This window comes from Salvelinus fontinalis, chromosome 13 (assembly GCF_029448725.1).
Source record: "Salvelinus fontinalis isolate EN_2023a chromosome 13, ASM2944872v1, whole genome shotgun sequence".
NCBI lineage: Eukaryota > Metazoa > Chordata > Actinopteri > Salmoniformes > Salmonidae > Salvelinus > Salvelinus fontinalis.
Window position 1 is genome coordinate 52,326,696 of NC_074677.1, and position 23,528 is coordinate 52,350,223.

Here is a 23,528-nt window from a genome sequence, read left to right on the forward strand (position 1 = left end):
GAAATACTTATTAAGATAGCAGCCGATAAGACAGCTAACGATTAGCGGGCCCCAGGTGAGCGTTCAGGTAACGTCGCGACGGAGGTGCCAGTTGGATAACTCCCTCGGGCAGATAACGTCGGCAGTCAATCGTGAAGGCCCGGTGGGGCTCCGTATCTGCAGCAAAAAAAAAAAAAAAAAACGGGTCCGGATAGGTGACTGTAGCCCAGGAATGGCTGATGGAACTCCTCAGCTGGCTAGCTCCGGAATAATTTAAGTTTGCTCCGGGATCGACGTAAGCCAATAGTCACACGGTTTGCAGCTAGCTAGCTGCGAAATCAAGGTGCAAATGTCCAGAGCCTGCGGCTGAAATCCGGGGAAACTGAGAGAAAAAAAAGGCCCGGTATGCTCCGGTCCGAGTCGCGTTGCACAAAAGTGCCGGTAGATTATCGAGCTAAAGGAATAGCTGATGACCACAAAACGTGGGCAGCTGAAACACCAACGCTAGCCAGCAAGCCGGCTAACTTCTGGGCAGCTTCAAATTAGCTTTCGGCTAACTTCTGGTTAGCTTTCTGGCTAACTTCTGATTAGCCCTTGGTTAGCTTCACTGTGGATTTTCAGATTTGAGGTAAATAATACTTTTTTGTTGTAATTGGTGAGGCGGGTTGCAGGAAAGCTTTTGTAGTTGAGTTCTTGGATAATAAAAAAAATATAAAAGATATGCGAAGAAGGTGTAAATATATATATACAGGACAAAACAGTACGAGGACAAAAATGACGTCTGAACTGCTAAGCCATCTTGGAATTTAACCAGGAAGGGCTCATTGAGATGTAATCTCTTTTTCAAGAGCGTCCTGGCCAAGATAGGCAGCACCAAGTCATGAAAAAAATTACAGACAAACAACATGAAAAACTACAAGTAATCTAGTAAAAACCATAGAATTCACAAGAGTATAACAAAATCAAAAACAATAAATTAAAAACATTGACAGGTCAGGGAATCAGTCTCAAGATCATTCATCAGTGATTTAAAAATACCAATCGGGACAAGTTCTTCCAGTTTAAAAGTATTTTGTAAGGCGTTCCAAGACAATGGCGCAGAGTACATAAAAGCCGTTTTACCAAATTCAGTTCAGACATTTGGAACAGTTAGCAGGATAAAGTCCAGCGAACGAAGAGAGTACCCACCACATTTCTGAACAATAAAAATGCCCAAATAAAAAGGTAGTAAACCCAAAATGGCTTTGTAAATAAAAGTATACAAGTGACTGAGCCTACGAGTGACTAGAGAAGGCCAGCCAACCCTGGTATACAAAGTGTAGTGGTGCGTAAGGGTTTTGCAGTTTAAAATAAATCTCAAAGTGCCATGGTAAAGGGTGTCAATTGATCTCAAACACTGAGCGGAAGCATTCATATATAAAATATCCCCATAGTCTAGTAAAGGCATAAATGTAGCTGATACTAGCCTCCTTCTGGCTTCAAAAGAATAACAGGCCTTATTCCTAAAATAAAATCCCAATTTCAGCTTAAATTTTTGTTGTAAGTTGTTGAATATGCAATTTAAAAGAGAGGCCGTCATCAATTAAAATTCCAAGATATGTATATGACGTTACAGTCTCAATCTCAATGCCCTGACAGGTAATAATAGGTGAAAAGTTCAGAGGTCTATTTCTTGCTTTAGAAAACACCATTAGTTTAGTTTTGTCAGTATTGAGGATAAGCTTCAATTGACACAAGGTATGTTGAACAGTATAAAAAGCATTTTGCAAGTTCTGGAAAGCTTTTGTAAGAGACGAGGCACAACAGTAAATAACAGTATCATCAGCATAAAAATGAAGTTGCGCATTTTGGAAATTTTTGTCTAAAATATTTATATAAATAGTGAATAAGAGAGGACCAAGTACAGAGCCTTGGGGCACACCATTACAGACAGACAATTTAACAGACATGAGCCCATCAAATTGAGTGCACTGAGTTCTGTCAGACAGATAGTTAGCAAACCATGCAACTGCATGCTTCGAAAGAACAACGCTCGACAATCTCTGCCTTAGTATAGCATGATCAACTGTATCAAAAGCCTTATAGAGGTCAACAAAAAGTGAGACACAGTGCTGTTTTTTGTCAAGGGCTTCAGTGATATCATTTAGACCATAGTACTATAGTATTTATACCATAGTACCATAGTATTTTTTAATGTGGGAACCATCTGTACTGTATATCTCTCTCTTCTGCTTGTCTCAGGTGAAACCTAACTGTAGTCGTCAGCAAAGACTATAATGCTGACTTTACTGTAACAGACCAACCTGTGTGCTTCCGGTGTGCTTGTGTAATGATGTAAAAAATGTCCAGATCCCTAAAATCACCTAGCATGGCTCCGTGATTTATGGCAGGAGAGAAAATAGATGAGAACTTAGTGTAGGAACAGAAAGCATCTGTGCCTCTGTGTGTGTTCACTCTGTATGAGTGCAGACGTACATGACTGTTCAGTATGTAGATTTGTGTGCATCTGCTCATCAAGTGTGAATATTCATATGAGCACACAGACCAGCAACCAGCCAGCTCATATGTAAGTAGGCTATGTGAGTTTATGTTTGTGTACTGTGTTTCTTTTATATGTCTTCATATAGTCCCCCACAGACTGACAGACAGCAGCTCTGCAGATTGCAGCACTGCGGAGTGGGGAGGGGGGGGCAGTTGTCAAACATACTGACAGTGACAGTGACACTCTATCATAATCACCCAGAACCAAAAAGAAGTGTATATTGCATATCTACCAGCAGCAGCTGTAATTCGTACATTCCCCTCTGTTTGTGTGTTTGTCTCTCTGATTGTCACAGGGCCAGATCCTAACTTGATTTCAACTCTTGAAGTGACATCGATGCATGATTTATGCTAAAGGCTTAGCCTCCGTTTGTGTTCTCCAAAGAAATTAGGGGATATAATTAGGCAAGCATATTAAGGTATAGACATAAGCTACCACGCCCACATGAAAAAATACTGTAGTATACTACAGTATTTACTATAGCATTCTGCAGTAAACTGTAGTGTAGTACTATACTATACACTAGTATCCCTCAATCACGTGTAGTACTTCCTATAGCATTTTGTAGTAAACTATAGAATACTATACAACATACTGTAGTATCCCTCAATCATGTGTAGTACTTACTGTAGAATTCTGTAATAAACTGTAGCATACTATACCATACGCTGTGTACGACTTACTATAGACTTTTGTAGAAACTGTAGAGATCCACGGAGGTACTGCAGGAGGTCCGCATATATATATATATATATATATATATATATATATACAGTTGAAGTCGGAGGTTTACATACACTTAGGTTTGAGTCCTTAAAACCCGTTTTTCAACCACTCCACAAATGTCTTATTAACAAACTATAGTTTTGGCAAGTGAGTAAGGACATCTACTTTGTGCATGACACAAGTCATTTTTCCAACGATTGTTTACAGACAGATTATTTCACTTATAATTCACTGTATCACAATTCCAGTGGGTCAGAAGTTTACATACACTAAGTTGACTGTGCCTTTAACACCTTGGAAAATTTCAGAAAATTATATCATGGCTTTAGAAGCTTCTGATAGGCTAATTGACATAATTTTAGTCAATTGGAGGTGTACCTGTGGATGTATTTCAAGGCCTACCTTCGAACTCTTTTCCTCTTTGCTTAACATCATGGGAAAATCTAAAAAAATCTTCCAAGACCTCAGAAAAAAATTGTAGACCTCCACAAGTCTGGTTCATCCTTGGGAGATATTTCCAAATGCCTGAACGTACCACGTTCATCTGTACAAACAGTAGTACGCAAGTATAAACACCATGGGACCACGCAGCCGTCATACCGCTCAGGAAGGAGACACGTTCTGTCTCCTAGAGATTAACGTACTTTGATGCGAAAAGTGCAAATCAATCCCAGAGCAACAGCAAAGGACCTTGTGAAGATGCTGGAGGAAACAGGTACAAAAGTATCAATATCCACAGTAAAACGAGTCCTATATCGACATAACCTGATAGGCCGCTCATCAAGGAAGAAGCCACTGCTCCGAAACCGCTATAAAAAAGCCAGACTACGGTTTGCAACTGCACATGGGGACAAAGATCATAGTCTTTGGAGAAATGTCCTCTGGTCTGATAAAACAGAAATAGAACTGTTTGGCCATAATGACCATCGTTATGTTTGGAGGAAAAAGGGGGAGGCTTGCAAGCCGAAGAACATCATCCCAACCGTGAAGCACAGGGGTGGCGGCATCATGTTGTGGGGGTGCTTTGCTGCAGGAGGGACTTGTGCACTTCACAAAATAGATGGCATCACGAGGCAGGAAAATTATGTGGATATATTGAAGCAACATCTCAAGACATCAGTCAGGAAGTTTAAGCTTGGTCGTAAATGGGTCTTCCAAATGGACAATGACCCCAAGCATACTTCCAAAAATGTGGCAAAATGGCTTAATGTAACGGTTTTCCTCCTCCTCTTCATCCGAAGAGGAGGAGCAGGGATTGAACCAAAATGCAGCGGAGTTCGAAGACATGATTTATTAAAGAAAACACGAACTTGACTAAAACTAACAAAACAACAAACGGTGTAGACAGACCTGGACGACGAACTCACATAAACACGAAGAACGCACGAACAGGGAAAATAGCCTACACATAAAAATGACGATGAACAAAACAAACCGAACAGTCCCGTATGGTGCGACAAACACTGACACAGGAGACAACCACCCCCAACGAACACTGTGAAACAACCTACCTAAATATGACTCTTAATTAGAGGAACGCCAAACACCTGCCTCTAATTAAGAGCCATACCAGGCAACCCATAAACCAACATAGAAACAGACAACATAGAATGCCCACCCAAACTCACGTCCTGACCAACTAACACATACAACAAACTAACAGAAATAGGTCAGGAACGTGACATAACCCCCCCCCCCCCATAAGGTGCGAACTCCGGGCGCACCAGCACAAAGTCTAGGGGAGGGTCTGGGTGGGCATCTGACCACGGTGGTGGCTCAGGCTCAGGGCGAGGTCCCCACCCCACCATAGTCAATCCCAGCCTACATTTCCCCCTACAAATGACCACCCTCAACTTACATCCACTAAATCTTTTAGGTAACATCGACACCAGGGGCAGCACCGGGATAGAGGGATAGCTCAGGACAGAGGGATAGCTCAGGACAGAGGGATAGCTCAGGATAGCGAGGTAACTCAGGATAGAGAGGTAGCTCAGGATAGAGGGGAAACTCCGGACTGAAAGGCAGCTCCGGACAGAGAGACAGCTCTGGACTGAGGGCCAGTTCTGAATAAATAGCCGCTCTGGGCTGAGGGACAGCTCATGACTGGCTGACGGCTCTGGACGCTCATGGCTGGCTGACGGCTCTGGACGCTCATGGCTGGCTGACGGCTCTGGACGCTCATGGCTGGCTGACGGCTCTGGACGCTCATGGCTGGCTGACGGCTCTGGACGCTCATGGCTGGCTGACGGCTCTGGACGCTCATGGCTGGCTGACGGCTCTGGACGCTCATGGCTCACTGACGGCTCTGGCAGATCCTGTCTGGTTGGCGGCTCTGGCAGATCCTGTCTGGTTGGCGGCTCTGGCAGATCCTGTCTGGTTGGCGGCTCTGGCAGATCCTGTCTGGTTGGCGGCTCTGGCAGATCCTGACTGACGACTGGCTCTAGCGGCTCCTGACTGACTATCGGCTCTGACGGCTCGGGACAGACGGGCGGCTCTAATGGCTCGGGACAGACGGATGGCTCAGACGGCGCTGGGGAGACGGATGGCTCAGACGGCGCTGGGGAGACGGATGGCTCAGACGGCGCTGGGGAGACGGATGGCTCAGATGGCGCTGCGGAGACGGATGGCTCAGACTGCTCCTGTCTGGCGGAAGGCTTTGGCTGCTCCTGTCTGGCGGAAGGCTCTGTAGGCTCATGGCAGACGGGCAGCTTTGCAGGCTCATGGCAGACAGGCAGTTCATGCGCCGTTGGGCAGACGGCAGACTCTGGCCGGCTGAGACGCACTGTAGGCTTGGTGCGTGGTGCCGGAACTGGAGGCACCTGACTGGGGACACGCACTTCAAGCCTAGTGCGGGGAGCAGGGACAGGGCACACTGACCTCTCGAAGCACACTATAGGCCTGGTGCGTGGTACCGGACTGAGGGCACGCACCTCAGGACGAGTGCGGGGAGAAACAACAGTGTGCACAGGACTTAGGAGACGCACAGGTGGCTTAGTGCGCGGTGCCGGAACTGGAGGCACTGGGCTGGAGACACGCACCATAGGGAGAGTGCGTGGAGGAGGAACAGGGCTCTGAAAACGCACTGGAAGCCTGGTGCGTAGTGTAGGCACTGGTGGTACTGGGCTGGGGCGGGAAGGTAGTGCCGGAAATACCGGACCATGCAGGCGTACTGGCTCCCTTGAGCACCGAGCCTGCCCAACCTTACCTGGTTGAATGCTCCCCGTCGCCCGACCAGTGCGGGGAGGTGGAATAACCCGCACCGGGCTATGTAGGCGAACCGGGGACACCATGAGTAAGGCTGGTGCCATGTAAGCCGGCCCGAGGAGACGCACTGGAGACCAGACGCGTTGAGCTGGCCTCATGACACCTGGCTCAATGCCCAATCTAGCCCTACCAGTGCGGGTAGGTGGAATAACCCGCACCGGGCTATGCATACGAACAGGAGACATCATGCGCTCTACTGCGTAACACGATGTCTGCCCGTACTCCCGCTCTCCACGGTAAGCCTGGGAAGTGGGCGCAGGTCTCCTACCTGCCCTCGGCCCACTACCTCTTAGCCACCCCCCCCAAGAAATTTTTGGGGTCTCCTCTCGGGCTTCCAGCCACGTCTCCTTGCTGCCTCCTCATACCACCGCTCTTGGGCTCTCGCTGCCTCCATCTCCTCACGAGCGCGGCGATATTCCCCAATGTGAGCCCAGTGTCCTTTACCCTCCAATACTTCCTCCCAAGTCCATGATTCCTGTGTAGCAGGCCACTGCTCGAATTCACGCCGCTTGGTTCTGGATCGGTGGGTGGTTCTGTAACGGTTTTCCTCCTCCTCTTCATCCGAAGAGGAGGAGCAGGGATTGAACCAAAATGCAGCGGAGTTCGAAGACATGATTTATTAAAGAAAACACGAACTTGACTAAAACTAACAAAACAACAAACGGTGTAGACAGACCTGGACGACGAACTCACATAAACACGAAGAACGCACGAACAGGGAAAATAGCCTACACATAAAAATGACGATGAACAAAACAAACCGAACAGTCCCGTATGGTGCGACAAACACTGACACAGGAGACAACCACCCCCAACGAACACTGTGAAACAACCTACCTAAATATGACTCTTAATTAGAGGAACGCCAAACACCTGCCTCTAATTAAGAGCCATACCAGGCAACCCATAAACCAACATAGAAACAGACAACATAGAATGCCCACCCAAACTCACATCCTGACCAACTAACACATACAACAAACTAACAGAAATAGGTCAGGAACGTGACACTTAAGGACAACAAAGTCAAGGTATTGGAGTGGCCATCCCAAAGCCCTGACCTCAATCCCATAGAAAATTGGTGGGCAGAGCTGAAAAAGTGTGTGCGAGCAAGGAGGCCTACAAACCTGATTCAGTTGCACCAGCTCTGTCAGGAGAAATGGGCCAAAATTCACCCAACTTATTGTGGGAAGCTTGTGGAAGGCTACCCGAAACGTTTGACCCAAGTTAAACAATTTAAAGGCAATGCTACCAAATACTAATTGAGTGTATGTAAACTTCTGACCCACTGGGAATGTGATGAAAGAAATAAAAGCTGAAATAATAAAAGCCACCCTTTGCCTTGATGACAGCTTTGCACACTCTTGGCATTCTCTCAACCAGCTTCATGAGAAATGCTTTTCCAAAAGTCTTGAAGGAGTTCCCACATATACTGAGCAATTGTTGGCTGCTTTTCCTTCACTCAGTGGTCAAAGTCATCCCAAACCATCTCAATTGGGTTGAGGTCAGGTGATTGTGGAGGCCAGGTCATCTAATGCAAAGACATAGCGATTGGAACCAAAAATCGCACATTTGGACTCATCAGACCAAAGGACAGATTCCCACCAGTTTAAAGTCCATTGCTTGTGTTTCTTGGCCTAAGCAGGTCTCTTATGATTATTGGTGTCCTTTAGGACAACAAAGCACAACAAAGTCAAGTGTGTTTCTTTGCAGCAATTCGACCATGAACGCCTGATTCACGCAATCTCCTCTGAACAGTTGATTTTGAGATGTGTCTGTTACTTGAACTTTGGGAAGCATTTGTTTGGGCTGTGATCTGAGGTGCAGTTAACTCTTACTTATTCTCTGCAGCAGAGGTAACTCTGGGTCTTCCTTTCCTGTGGCGGTCCTCATGAGAGCCAGTTTCATCATAGCACTTGATGGTTTTTGCGAGTGCACTTGAAGAAACTTTCAAAGTTTTTGAAATATTCTGGATTGACTGAACTTCATGTCTAAAAGTAATGATTGACTGTCATTTTCCTTTGCTTATTTGAGCTGTTCTTGCCATAATATGGACTTGGTCTTTTACCAAATAGGGCTATGTTCTGTATACCACCCCTACCTTGTCACAACACAACTGATTGGCTCAAACGCATTAAGAAGGAAATACATTCCACAAATGAGCTTTTAACAAGGCACACCTGTTAATTGAAATGCATTCCAGGTGACTACCTCATGAAGCTGGTTGAGAGAATGCCAAGAGTGTGCAAAGATGTCAAGGCAAAGGGTGGCTACTTTGAAGAATCTCAAATATAAAATATATTTTGATTTGTTTGACACATTTTTGGTTACTACATGATTTTATGTGTTATTTCATAGTTTTGATGTCTTCACTATTATTCTACAATGTCGAAAATAGTACAAATAAAGACATTCTGTTGAATGAGTAGGTGTGTCCAAACCTTTGACTCTTACTGTATATATTAAAAGTAGATTTTTTATTTAATTTTTCTATATTTTTATGTGCTAGTAACAACATAATAAACAAATTTTGTATTGACATACCTACAGTAGAAAAGAGGAGAATATGTTATTTTTTAATAACGTCAACTTTTCATTTGTTAACTCCTAATATTGAGCAAATTACACTCATTGTAGCCAATTACACTCACTGGAGTATGTGACGTAGGCTTTGAAAAAGCATCCGTGAATAGGCTACCGGTGGGGCAATTGCATCTGACTGCTAGTAAGCTTTCTTGACATGGACTTAATTTTTTGCCAACATTCGGCTGACCTTTGTTTAACCAGTAAAACAGCTGCTCATTGAGAAAATGTGTTTGGAGTTCACACTTCCTCTTCCAGTTATAACCAGCAGCAGCATACCACCCTGCATACCACTACTGGCTTGCTTCTGAAGCTAAGCAGGGTTGGTCCTGGTCAGTCCCTGGATGGGAGACCAGATGCTGCTGGAAGTGGTGTTGGAGGGCCAGTAGGAGGCACTCTTTCCTCTGGTCTAAACAATGCCCCAGGGCAGTGATTGGGGACACTGTCCTGTATAGGGTGCCGTCTTTCGGATGGGACGTTAAACGGGTGTCCTGACTCTCTGAGGTCATTAAAGATCCCATGGCACTTATCGTAAGAGTAGGGGTGTTAACCCCGGTGTCCTGGCTAAATTCCCAATCTGGCCCTCAAACCATCATGGTCACCTAATAATCCCCAGTTTACAATTGGCTCATTCATCCCCCTCCTCTCCCCTGTAACTATTCCCCAGGTCCTTGCTGCAAATGAGAACGTGTTCTCAGTCAACTTACCTGGTAAAATAACGGTAAAATAAAAAAATAATGTCAGGAGGTCAAAATAATGAAACACTATCTACCAAATCTATTCACTTTAAAATGTTGATTACTTCTCTTCGCCATTATCATTCACCTGATGATAAGACAAGACGTGGGGGAAAAAAGTTTTGTTCGAGTATGATGGCTGTCACTGGGTCGCCAGTTTTCCTGGTAAGGAGTCCCTGGGCAACAAAAGGTTGAAGACCCCTGCTGTAGAATACTATACTACACACTTTAGTATCCCTCGATCATGTGTAGTACTTACTATAGAATTATGTAGTAAACTGTAGTATACTGTAGAATACAGGTTATTGAAAATGTGCTCTTCTATAATTTTTCCAGTAGGTTTCCTCAAGGAGAAAGTCCACACTTCTATGTCAAAGATAATAACACAAAAACACTACAGTACATACTAGAGTATACTACAGGCCACAAAAACACTACAGTACATACTACAGTATACTACAGGCCGCAAAAACACTACAGTACATACTACAGTATACTACAGGCCACAAAAACACTACAGTACATACTACAGTATACTACAGGCCGCAAAAACACTACAGTACATGCTACAGTATACTACAGGCCACAAAAACACTACAGTATACTACAGGCCACAAAAACACTACAGTAAATACTACAGTATAGTTTTAATAATAATATCTGTAAAAAACACTATTATAAATGCTACAGTATACTACAGTAAAATCCGCAAAAAAGAACAGCTATAGTAAATAATACAGAAATGTCCGCTAAAACACTACACTACAAAAACACTGTAGTAATACTACAGTATTCTATAGTAAACTATAGTATTTTTTTATGTGGGTGGGAGTGGTGAAAACATGGGCGTTAAGGAAAGGCGTGCGATTTCTTTGTTGTTGTTGTAGTTATCAGCTAAAGTGTCATATCTATGTTGATATGGTCAGTACGCTGTGATTTGAATCCCTGTCGGTATTGAAAGTGAGAGTTAGTGTGTTTTGCCCAGAGGCTAGTTGGTGGGGGATAAAGAATGACTCATGCAATTTATTATAAAGTGCTCCATCCTCCCTCTCCCTTCACATACAGGATCATGCACAATTTTTGTGAGTACATGTGACTGACACAGAAACACACAAAACACTGTGTTGTATTTACGCACACAATGGCACACAAATGCACACATATGCATACGTCTAAAAATAGCTGCCTGGGCAAATAATAAAAGAGCAGGGAAAATAAAGCAGTGCCCGTCTGCCAGGATCTAAACGCTCTGACAGTCTGTCTCTTTCCATCAGGCTATTTGTGGCGAACGCAGGCAGGCAGACAGGCAGAGGGGCGAGGCGCTGGAGATAAAAAGATGGCGAGCAGCAATGAGTTCCGCTGCAGTTCTGCTGCCTATCCAGCTGGCTTATTAGAGTGGAGGAGAGCATGCGTGGAGGAGAGGAGGAGGGCGAGGATGAAACACACAGAATTTCCAGTGGCACACACTTGCATGACCAGAACTCACTGCAGCTCTCTGATCCCACGTCGATCCTGCCCTTCAACAGTCAGCTGTCTGGATAATCAGATGTGGCAGGCCCAGCACTGTGCTCTAGAACCATATAAACCATTTCAATCAGCCCCATGTTATTACTTATATGCAGAGTATATACAGCTTCATCTGGCGTAGGGGTGAAACAACCCAGTGCCCTCCCATTGTTATAGCCTATGCACTATATTACACTGAACTGTTGATGTGAGAAGGGTAAAGGTCAACTGTTCAACATTGGCCGTCTGGGCACTCAGGCAATGGCGATCATTTTATCACTGCCAGAAATACACTCACTTATCCAGATTTCCAAGCAGATAATAAATGTATTGGCCTTACCCAAAGTTATTTAGAATTAGTATCTGGAGATTGTGTTGAAAAATCTAGTGGAGAGGTGTAGGCATTGACACTTGTAATTTAGGAAACTAAACTACATTCTGTGAATGTACCTACTGTGCTGGGGGCACTAGAAGTGCTAATGTAGGTAGCTTTTGAGGTGACGGTATACAGTACATCTTTTTCATGTCCCTAACAAATGTTCATACCTCTTATTTTCTCTTCACGACCCCTGTCTTTCTCTGTCTCAGGAACCTGGGGAAGTCTGGTCTGCGTGTGTCCTGCTTGGGGCTGGGTTAGTACAAAACAAATGGACCAGAACAATATGCATTATAGACTCACTGAGCAATGTAACAGAACTGATTCTCTCTGTCTCTCTCCATATGTCTGTCTCTGTCTGTCTGACGGTAGGCACCTGGGTGACATTTGGATCGCAGATCTCTGACGAGGTGAGTTTTGTATTATGTAACAATGATTTGGGACACCATGTTTAACCCAGTCTGAGGGTGCAACTGTTAGTCTCTCTCTGTCTCACTCTCAGTTTCTCTTTTAGTCTCTCTTTCTCTCTTTCTCTCTTTCTCTCTCTCTCTCTCTCTCTCTCTCTCTCTCTCTCTCTCTCTCTCTCTCTCTCTCTCTCTCTCTCTCTCTCTCTCTCTCTCTCTCTCTCTCTCTCTCTCTCTCTCTCTCAATTTAATTCAAAGGGCTTTATTGACATGGGAAACATATGTTTACTTTGCCAAAGCAAGTGAAATAGACAGGAAATAAACAAGGTAAATAAACAATCGAAAATTAACGGTAAACATTACACTCACAATTTCTTTTAAAGAATATAGACATTTCAAATGTTATATTATTAGCTATGTACGAAAGTGAAAATAACTAAACGGATAGATATAGGTTGTATTTACAATGGTGTTTGTGCTCCACTGGTTGCTCTTGTAATGACAGATCACAGGTCTTGCTGCTGTGGTGGCACACTATGGTATTTCACCTAATAGATATGGGAGTTTATCAAATTCTTTGTAATCTGAGGGAAATATGTGTCTCTGGTATGGTCATACAGTTGGCATGGGGTTAGGAAGTGCAGCTTGGTTTCCACCTGTCTTCTCTTGAGAGCCACGTCTGCCAATTGCGGCTTCTCTCAATAGCAAGGCGATGCTCACTGAGTCTGTACATAGTCAAGGATTTTCTTAATTTTGGGTCAGTCACAGTGGTCAGGTATTCTGCTACTCTGTACTCTCTGTTTAAGGCCAAATAACATTTCAGTTTACTCTGTTTTTTTGTTGATTCTTTCCAATGTGTCAAGTAATGATCTTTTTGTTTTGTCATGATTTGGTTGAGTCTAATTGTGTTGCTGTCCTGGGGCTCTGTTTATGTTTGCGAGCAGAGTACCCGTACTAGCTGGCAGAGGGGACTCTTCTCCAGGTTCACCTCTCTATAGGTGAGGGCTTTGTTATGGAAGCTTTGAGAATCATTTATTTTTTGATAATTAGCGGGAATCGTCCTAATTCTGCGCTGCATGCATTGTTTGGTGTTTTACGTTGTACACTGAGGATATTTTTGCAGAATTCTGCATGTAGAGTCTCAATTTGGTGTTTGTCCCATTTTGTGAATTCTTGGTTGGTAAGCGGACCCCAGACCTCACAACCATAAAAGGCAATGGGTTCTATATCTGATTCAAAAATTTTAAGTCAGATCCTAATTGGGATGTCAAATTTTATGTTCCTTTTGATGGCGTAGAAGGCCCTTCTTGCCTTGTCTCTCAGATCATTCACAGCTTTGTGGAAGTTACATTTGGTGCTGATGTTTAGGCAGAGGTAGGTATAGTTTTTTGTGTGCTCTAGGGCAGCAGTGTCTAGGTGGAATTTGTATTTATGGTCTTACTGAGATTAACTGTCAGGGCCCAAATTTGACAGAATCTGTGCAGAAGATGTAGGTGCTGCTGTAGGCACTCCTTGGTTGGGGACAGAAGCACCAGATCTTCTGCAAACAGTAAACATTGACTTCAGAGTCTAGTAGGGTGAGGCCGGGTGCTGTTGACTGTTCTAGTGCGCTCGCCAATTCATTGATATATATGTTGAAGTGGGTGGGGCTCAAGCTGCATCCCTGTCTCACCCTAAAGAAAGAAATCAATGTGTGTTTTTGGCCAATTTTAACCGCACACTGTTGTTTGTGTACATGGATTTCATAATGTCGTATGTTTTCCCCCCAACACCGCTTTCCTTCAATTTATTAAAAAAAATCAACAAAGCATGTTTTGGTTTGTTTGTTTGTCAATTAGGGTGTGCAGGGTGAATACAAGGTCTGTCATATGGTAACTTGGTTAAAAGCCAATTTGACATTTGGTCAGGACATTGTTTTCATTGAGGAAATGTAGTAGTCTGCTGTTAATAATAATGCAGAACATTTTCCAAAGGTTGCTATTGATGAATATACCACGATAGTTATTGGGGTCGAATTTGTCTCCACTTTTGTGGATTGGGGTGATCAGTCCTTGGTTCCAAGTATTGGGTAAGATGCCAGAGCTGAGGAGGATGTTAGAGAGTTTAAGTATAGCCAATTTAAATGTATGTTCTGTATATTTTATAATTTCATTTAGGATACCATCAACACCACAGACCTTTTTGGGTTGAAGGGTTTGTATTTTGTATTGTAGTTCATTCAGTTGAAATGTAGAATCCATTGGGTTCTGGTCGTCTTTAATAAATGACTTTTTACAGATTTTTTTATGAAAATGTATATGTTTTTGCTGTTTGTTCTTTGTTATAGAGCCAAAAAGATTGGAGAAGAGGTTTATCCATACATCTCCATTTTGAGTAGACAGCTCTTCATGTTTTTTTTTGTTTAGTGTGTTCCAATTTTCCCAGAAGTGGTTAGATTCTATGGATTCTTCAATTACATTGAGCTGATTTCTGACGTGCTGTTCTTGTATTTATGTACTGCTTTAGTGTTTCAACATAGTGAAGGCGTAGGCTCAGGGTTTCTGGGTCTCTGTGTTTTTGGTTGGATAGGTTCCTCAATTCCTTTCTTAGGTTTTTGCATTCTTCATCAAACCATTTGCCATTGCTGTTAATTTTCTTAGATTGTCTGGTTGAAATGTTTAGATTTGATAGGGAAGCTGAGAGGTTCAATGGATTGTTTAGGCTGTGTACTGGCAAGTTTACACCTTCACTATTGCAGTGAAACATTTTGTCCAGGAAGATGTCAAAAAGAGATTGAATTTGTTGTTGGCTAATTGTTTTCTGGTAGGTGTCCACACTACTTTCCTTCCATCTATAGCATCTCTTAATATTATGCAGTTTATTCGGCTTTGATGTCTCATGATTGAGTATTGCTCTGTTCAAGTAGACTGTGATTTTGCTGTGTTCTGAAAGACTCTGGGTTGAGGTCGGTAGTAGTCTACAGTACTGCTACCAAGAGATGAGCTGTAGGTGTACTTACTGTAGGAGTCCCCTAGAAAGCCTAGCATTGTCTATGTACAGACCCAGCGTGCGACAGAGCTGCAGGAGTTATGACCTGTTTTTTTATTGGTTGTTTTGTCGTAGCTGTGTATAGCGCGGCTATACAGGAAATGTTGTCACCTCAAGGTAGGTGTTTGTCCCCCTATGTGCTGAGGGTGTCAGGTTCTTGTCCGGTTCTGGCGTTTAGGTCGTCAAAGACTAGTACATGTCCCTGGGTCTGGAACAGTGGCGCTCGGCGCTGTTTAAGAATAGGGAAGACGATTTTTACTTTTCATGAGCGTAGCCTTATTTCTATTACAGTATATTGGATGACTCTCATTCATAATCCATTCACCCAGTTCACTGTAACAGCGATAGGTTTAGGCTACAACATGATTCAAACATTTTCTCTATAGCCATCATGAGGTTGCTACAGCCTAGCCTATGAATGAAAGTATACCACGTAGGTGCACACAGGTCGAGAGAAAATGTTGAGGTGACAGACAGTGATACATTCAGAGTGTAATCATTAGTCCAACAGTTGCAAATGACAGTTTCTATTGGACAAATTAATGTATGTTTATCCCTGTTTCTTTCAGTTTGCTTACGTTTAAAAAACGGTGTTCTACAGAATCGGCGGAATAAATACACACCAGATCATGTGTAAACACGATGCCCTTTCATAACAGCCACGTTGTATTCCTTCTCGCATCTATGCGCTCTCCTCCTCTCACATTTTCCCTTCGCTTGTGGACTTCAATGCACAACACAACAGCTGTATGTAACCAGGGAAAAAAACTTTCCAAGCCAAACCATATCATAACCACTACACACAGCCTACATCGTTGTCACCATATTAGCTAAAGTAACGTCATAGTCAACATAGCTAATAGAACTAATGCGTTAGTAAACTCGTTACAATCATGCAGTAACGTTACAGTGTACAGTTAGTAATTTAGCACTTACACCGGCGTGCCCCCGGGACAATAAATTAGTTCAGCCAAAAGCTTACCTTGACTTGGAAGAGTTTCAGTGTTGTGTTGGATAGTCATAGCCAGCTAGCTAACATATAATTTTTATGAAACTCACTGAGGAGGATGGTCCTCCCCTTCCTCCTCTGAGGAGCCTCCCCTGGTCTGGAAATTGTTGATCTGCCCCTTTTTGATGGAGAAACTGTCTTCATTAAAGTATGGAGATTATAGTGGGGGGATATAGGTAGCACACAGGAGAACATTTTTTTTCTGTGGAGATAATTTTCTTATACATTTCTAGTCAGATGTCAGATGTCAAATGTTCCTGTTTTTATTAATTCAATCGAGTGGGTTAGGCCTGCTCTATAAGAAATTAGCATATCCCCTGAGACACTTCCTTGTTTCACACCTGGTAGTTTGGTGGCTGGGACTACCAGATCTCTGTAACCTAGAGGGCAACCAGTGGGTCCGTCACCATGTTTCTTGTATGATAACAATGTCTGTTTTTCACAATTTCTTTCGTGAAGTCTGGTAAAGTGTGTGTCTCTCCCTCTCTCTCTCTCATTCTCAGTCCCAGTCTCTGTCTCTGTCTGTCCCTAATTTTCTCCGTCTCAGTCTCTCTCTCTCTCTTTGTCCCCTCAGATGGCTGAGAACCTGATGACCATTGCCTATGAGGCCGGGGTGAACCTCTTTGACACAGCAGAGGTGTATGCCTCCGGCAGGTCAGCTTTGTACACCATCCTCCACTGCTCTCTTCTGTTCCTTCTCTTTGTCTCTATACACTCTGCCTGCCTCTGTCTGTCACTCCCTCTGTTTCTGTCCATCGTTCAGTCTCCCCACTGTTTATTCCCGTTTGTTCATATTGTCATTCCATCACGTCTCCTCCTCTCCACAGGGCTGAAATCACCCTAGGGAACATCATCAAGAAGAAAGGATGGAGGTGATATTAACCATATTTCTAATGTGACTCATCTGCATATGAGTAGCTGTCTGTCTAGTTATATTACATCCTAAATATTTTTCTGTGAACTTTGCTTTTCACATTTCATAAGAACAGACAGACGTTGTTTTTTTTAACATAGATTGTTTAACCGACGGATCTTTTTCAAATGCTTTTAGCTTCTCTGTGGTTGACATCGTATTACTGTGTGGTGAAAGAATACGTTCTATTTCATTCTTATGCTCTCTAACCTCTCCTCCCATTTCACTGGCAGGCGTTCTAGTTATGTTGTGACAACCAAGATCTACTGGGGAGGGCAGTAAGTATCCTTGGGGGGAAATGCCAGATATAACCCTCATTATTTCTCCATTGTTCTGGCAAAGTGACTCTGTATTGTTGCTATTTATCCCCTGACTATACTGGAACTCGATCACTCTACAGGGCGGAGACGGAAAGGGGACTATCCAGAAAGCACATCATTGAAGGTACAATCAAATTAAGGATACAGTGGCAATGACGATGACGATGACGACGATGATGAGAATGACAATAAGGGCGATGATGACGATGATGCCCATTACATTGCAGGTTTGAGAGGATCCCTGTCCAGACTCCAGTTAGATTATGTGGACATGGTCTTTGCTAACCGTAATGACGTCAACAGCCCTATGGAAGGTCAGTCACAGTCACACCAGTCCTACTACTCCATTGTCATGTGTTCATTGCTCTGCCCCCAACCCTTTATGGTGTGTAATATGCACTCGAAAAAGTGTCTTGAGGTTTGCATTCTAAGCATGTAATATCTGTGTTGTTACAGTATGTTTATTACCATGTCATTTGCAGAGATAGTCCGGGCCATGACCTTTGTAATAAATCAGGGCATGGCAATGTACTGGGGCACCTCTCGCTGGAGTCCCATGGAGATCATGGTGAGTCCCTTGTTATCTCTCCCTGTTATCTAATACATTCCAGTCAACACCTGCTCCTGTTAGTCAATGACGCAAGGCCATTGGTGCTCTGTGGTGATGGTGTTACTCTGTTTCCCTGCCACCAGGAGGCGTACTCAGTGGCGCGTCAGTTTAATCTGATCCCGCCAGTATGTGAGCAGGCTGAGTATCACTACTTCAAGAGGGACAAGGTGGAGGTGCAGCTCCCTGAGCTCTACCACAAGATAGGTCAGTCGTCCACAGTCCAGCGAACAGCACCAGATGTCCTCACAATGCTGCTTGCAGAGAACTCTTAAAACATTGTCATTTCTCTCTCTCTTTCTCTCTCTCTCTCTCTTTATCTCTCTCTCTCTCTCTCTCTTTCTTTCTCTCTCTCTTTCTCTCTCTCTCTCTCCCTCTCTTGTCTAGGTGTAGGGGCAATGACCTGGTCTCCCCTTGCGTGTGGACTGATCACAGGGAAGTACAGTGAGGGTGTACCAGACATCTCCAGGGCTAACATAAAAGTGAGTTCTCCAGACAAAATACAATTCATTCATTAGCGAATATTCTCCTGTGTTTTCTACTTGATTGGAATTATTTAGTTTCTATCCCACTTTTGTCCATTAGGCCTATAACTGTGGATGACACAATTCAATATTTCTGTGTTTGTTCTGTCTAATATTGGTGCAGGGTTACCAGTGGCTGAAGGAGCGGGTCAACAGTGAGGAGGGACGCAAGCAGCTGGCCAAGATCAAAGAGCTCCACCTAATGGCCGATAGACTAGGCTGCACCGCCGCACAGCTAGCCATCGGTATGGACGACGCGTGTGTGTGTCTGTACATGCGTCTGTTTTTTGTCCATCTCTGTTATCTAATGTCTCTGTCTGACACTCTAACATACTGTTTCGAATTGAAACACAGACTTAAATAGAAAGCGTCAATCTGCCACATCAACTCAGCCTCCATCTCTGATCCCTCTCAGTGTTCTCTCAGTGTTCTCTCGGTGTTCTCTCAGTGTTCTCTCGGTGTTCTCTCAGTGTTCTCTCAATGTTCTCTCAGTGTTCTCTCAGTGTTCTCTCGGTGTTCTCTCAGTGTTCTCTCAATGTTCTCTCAGTGTTCTCTCAGTGTTCTCTCAGTGTTCTCTCAGTGTTCTCTCAATGTTCTCTCAGTGTTCTCTCAATGGTCTCTCAGTGTTCTCTCAGTGTTCTCTCAGTGTTCTCTCAGTGTTCTCTCAGTGTTCTCTCCTTGTTCTCTGTCCTCCTGTAGCCTGGTGTCTGCGCAGTGAGGGAGTGAGCTCAGTGCTGCTCGGTGTCTCCAATACTGACCAGCTGATGGAAAACCTGGGTGCCCTTAGGGTAACAACCCTCCCCTCAACATCATACCACTCTGATTATACACTTTTCACTGAACACTCAATCAGAGCTCTTCAAACTAATAACATTGTCATAAGCATGAAATGTAACAAATAATTATATAATACAAAAAGTCTGTATTTTTAGGCATCCTTAATGTCACTTAAGATTCCATTTTAGATTAAGCAAACAAGCAAGCATTCACCAAACGATTTTGGGATAGTCCTAAACTGACATTCCATGTTATGCCTGCAGCTTATTTCACAGATGACTCCTCAGACTGTGGCTGAGATTGACTCACTCTTGGGAAACAAGCCCCACTCCAAGAAAGAGTCGCGAACATGAAGAGGAACCGATGGAGTAAAGGACAGAGTCAGAGAAAGATGACGAAAAGGTGATGACGTCGAGGAACATTGCTCTTTCACCCTCCAGTATAATCAACAACCTGCATGTCCTCAGCAACATTGTGCTTCCAGTATTTGCGCATATCCATTCGGCGCATTGCATTGTATCATGTATGAAAAAAAAATCTATATTTTAATGTGCAAAAACAATGACTAGATCAGATATATTACAGATCCCTCACTGACTGATAATGTCCACAAACAGAAGGTGAGGCAGGTAGCCTAGCGGTTAAGAGTGTTGGGCCAGTAACCGAAAGGTCGTTGGTTTGAATCCCTGAACCGACTAGGTGAAAAACCGTTCGATATGCCCTTGAGCAAGGCACTTAACCCTGTAAGTCACTCTGGATAAAGGTCTCTGCTAAATGACGTAAATGGGAGGCCAAATCATGGAGCGTTTGGTTTCTTCCAGAAAGACCAATGAGGGTAAAGTTGGAGATAGGAGGTAGTTAAATGGAGACGCTCAGTATCGTCAAGCAAACTGCACTCTACTTTATCAACAATGAGATGAGAACTTTTTGATGCCATGAAGCAACTTGAGACACAGCTCTGCACTCTCCCACTGACTGTGTGACCGGTGCTGTCATAGCGACACTCTTTTTCCACAGTTAGTGAGTCGCTATGACGTTTAATACCCAGCAGAGAGCCAAAGGTTAGCAGCACATAGGTGTCTGGCTTGTCATCTCCTTATGTGACTGGCCCGTCACTCTGTGTCCTTTAACAGCAGTGTCTTCCTAGGTGTCTTCTCTGTGTGTAAACTGTGTGCATGTCCCTTTAAGAGAGACCAGCCCAAGCAGGGTGTAAATATGGCATGGCTTTTGTGGTTTGTGTAGATTTGCAGTGCCCCTCTAAGCAGTCGTTTTGCACTAGCAGGTGGGACGGGCTGATCCAGGCTCTGCACTGGCGGGCACATCTTGGAGCTTTACTTTAATTACTCTCTGCAAGCCCGCTGACAGGGTCTGTGTCTGTGTGACGTGTGTATTGTCCTCCACGTCAAAACAATTTCTGCGTCAATAACAATGACAACTAAGGCTTTTCCTGCTTGTTTGGAAGAGCCTATTTACTCATCCACTAAAGACTGTGGAGAGTGGACCCCTAATGAAAGGTACTGTAGGTCATTCTTCCTCAGCCTTAGACAGTGGGTACAACCCACTGTGGTAAACTAGCAGTCTTTCAATGTGTTTTTGTTGCTTTGCTTTAACATTTTAAATGAGGCCACATAACATGCAAATCCTGACCTTTACATGAAGAATTCTTCTGTCTTCAATGTGCAACGTTCGCCCCATAATGTCCCGTGTGTTCTATCTCACTGGGAATGAGTCAGACAGAGAGGGGTAGCAGAGTGAACTCAAGTGTGTCTGAATTGAGAAATGATTGGCACCCTTGATAAAGATGAGTATAGAAGACTGTATAAAATAATAAGACAAATACTGAGCTATATAGTACGCAAAAGAAATGGGGAAATTATATAATTTTATACAAATACAATTTCTCAGAAAATAGATTTTGTTTAACAAGTAATCATTTTGTTAAAAAGATGGGGGTCAAAATGATTGTAATCTCTGTTTTCAATACTCCGGCACCCTCCCCTTCCGAGGATAACAGCATTGAGCCTTTTTCTAAAATGTTTTATGAGATTGGAAAACACAGGATCTTAGACCATTCCTCCATAAATAATCTTTCAATATCCTGATATCCTTTGTCTGCGTTTATGGACTGCCCTCTTCAATTCAAACCACACGTTTTCAATGGGGTTCGACTTCAGAGACTGAGATGGCTATAAACTGTATGGCCATCTCAGTCTCTGGACGTGAACCTCATTGCATTGCAAAATGTTGATTTTGTGGTCAATTAACCATTTCTTTGTTTATTTTGATGTGCGCTTGGGGTTATTGTCTCGCTGGAAGATCCACTTGTGGTCAAGTTTCAACCACCTGGCAGAGGCAACCAGGTTTTTGGCTAAAATATCCTGGTACTAATTAAAGTTCATGATGCCGTTGACCTTAACAAGGGCCCCAGGACCAGTGGAAGCAAAATAGCCCCATAACATCAAAGATCCACCACCATATTTTACATATTTCACATCTGCATCTTTCTTTCAACACCACACCCACCACTGGTATGTGTGGCCGAAGAGCTCTATTTTCATGTCATCTGACCACAGCGCCGGTTCCAATCCAATTGCCAATGTTGTTAAGCATACTCCAGGCATTTACATTTGTTGGATGACGTGAAAATATAGGTATTTGGCCACGAGAGTATTGAAAACAGGGATGCCCCTATCTTTTTCATGTTTGTTTTTTTACTTGATAGACAATCTCCTTCTCTGACCAATTGTATTAGTATAAAATGAAGATAGTACATGTAGTTCAGTATTTGTATTATTAGTTTTATAGTCTTTTTTGCTCATCTTAATCAAGGATGCCAATAATTCTGGAGGTGACTGTAAATAATAATTTGGAGTTTGTTTAAATGCAATGTGCTTTTTTGCACTTCTCTGGGGATGAGATTTAGACAGCGTTGTGTTGGGAGCAGATTATATTGGGTGTTTCATTGGGCAACCTGAACCCAGCTGCTTAGCCTATTTCTGTAGTTCATTGTAGTTTTTCCTTCCCAATTGTTATTATTCTTTCCCAATTGTATTATAACTTTCAGTCAATTTTCGTCTCTATTTAACTTCTGTTAATTACATGTAGATATTACTCCTAGTACCAGGACGTACTCCTGTTATGTGAACCTCTCATGTAAACCCTTGGTTTGTGGTCAGGCTCAGGAAACGCTCCAGGGCACTAGTGTATTTGGAATGAGAGAGATTTGTCCCACACTTGTTATCCCCCTGTCATTACTGATGAGTGTTCTCTGTGCTTTTTGATACTGGTTTGTTTGTGTTCTAATCACTGGTGTATGTAAATACTAGAATATGGAATATTGGAATATGAAAAATGTTGGATTCTGAAGTGAGCAAACGACAGATCTAACCAGATTGACATGTTGTTTTGTTCTGTGTTTATGTATTTTATTAACAGGCTCTAAGTTGAACTGAAAAGCATCCACCTAATGTACATATATGCCTAGATCGCTCCTTAAGACTAACTTTGCCTGCATAACTTATATTTTACTGTCTTGAAACAAAAAACGGAAAAAAGAGAAAGAAGCCTTGAATGTATTACTGTATGCTTGCCCTTAAAATATCAGAAGAAAATTATACCTCATATGTCTTTTGGTGGTCATGCAACCAGATCTACTGGCAGCTTGGCAGGACCACACACACACACACACACACACACACACACACACACACACACACACACACACACACACACACACACACACACACACACACACACACACACACACACACACACACACACACACACACACACAAACACACAAACACAGTAGTTATCATGGTCTGCCTGCCTTTTGGCAAAGCTGAAAATCAAGTAAAGATTTTGCATTGATTTAAAATCATATCAAGCTTCTGTATATCCATGTTCCCCCAAGAACCATTAAATGGCTAAAAAAGTGTTTGGTAATATTGCGCAGTATTTCAATGGCATGCTACGAGCAGATTAGACAAAATCTTCCAGTGGTTTTCTATTGAATGCATCTCTTACATGCATTATTTGATGTGAATTACTTGCTCATCTCACACAGTCACTCATTAAGGGTTCTGCTCATCCTTTATTGTGTGAGCAGAGAAAAAAATACAAGATGTCAGCATTTAGCTGACAACCTTGAGTGAATCATTACCGTGGCAACAATGGACAGGGATATTTTGGAGATGACCAGACATTCATCATTGCCACCTCGTGCCAGTGTGAT

The 23,528-nt window shown here is 43.2% G+C and overlaps 1 protein-coding gene across 3 annotated transcripts in view; it reads left to right on the forward strand.

Annotated features, from left to right (window-relative positions):
• LOC129868972 (voltage-gated potassium channel subunit beta-3-like) overlaps nt 1–23,231 on the forward strand; it is a 37,885-nt gene extending 14,654 nt beyond the window's left edge. For 2 of the 3 annotated variants that reach the window (XM_055943375.1, XM_055943374.1), the window contains exons 2-14: nt 11,926–11,969; nt 12,086–12,123; nt 16,728–16,807; nt 16,981–17,025; nt 17,300–17,344; nt 17,467–17,510; nt 17,614–17,700; nt 17,869–17,954; nt 18,080–18,200; nt 18,381–18,475; nt 18,642–18,762; nt 19,217–19,305; nt 19,558–23,231. In XM_055943375.1, the coding sequence (XP_055799350.1) occupies nt 11,926–11,969; nt 12,086–12,123; nt 16,728–16,807; nt 16,981–17,025; nt 17,300–17,344; nt 17,467–17,510; nt 17,614–17,700; nt 17,869–17,954; nt 18,080–18,200; nt 18,381–18,475; nt 18,642–18,762; nt 19,217–19,305; nt 19,558–19,647 (985 nt within the window). In that variant the 3' untranslated portion in view covers nt 19,648–23,231. Of the gene's footprint in view, nt 1–11,925; nt 11,970–12,085; nt 12,124–16,727; nt 16,808–16,980; nt 17,026–17,299; nt 17,345–17,466; nt 17,511–17,613; nt 17,701–17,868; nt 17,955–18,079; nt 18,201–18,380; nt 18,476–18,635; nt 18,763–19,216; nt 19,306–19,557 lie in introns of all 3 variants that reach the window. The other variant, XM_055943373.1, reaches the window with a different exon arrangement.
• Nucleotides 23,232–23,528: the final 297 nt, after the last annotated feature.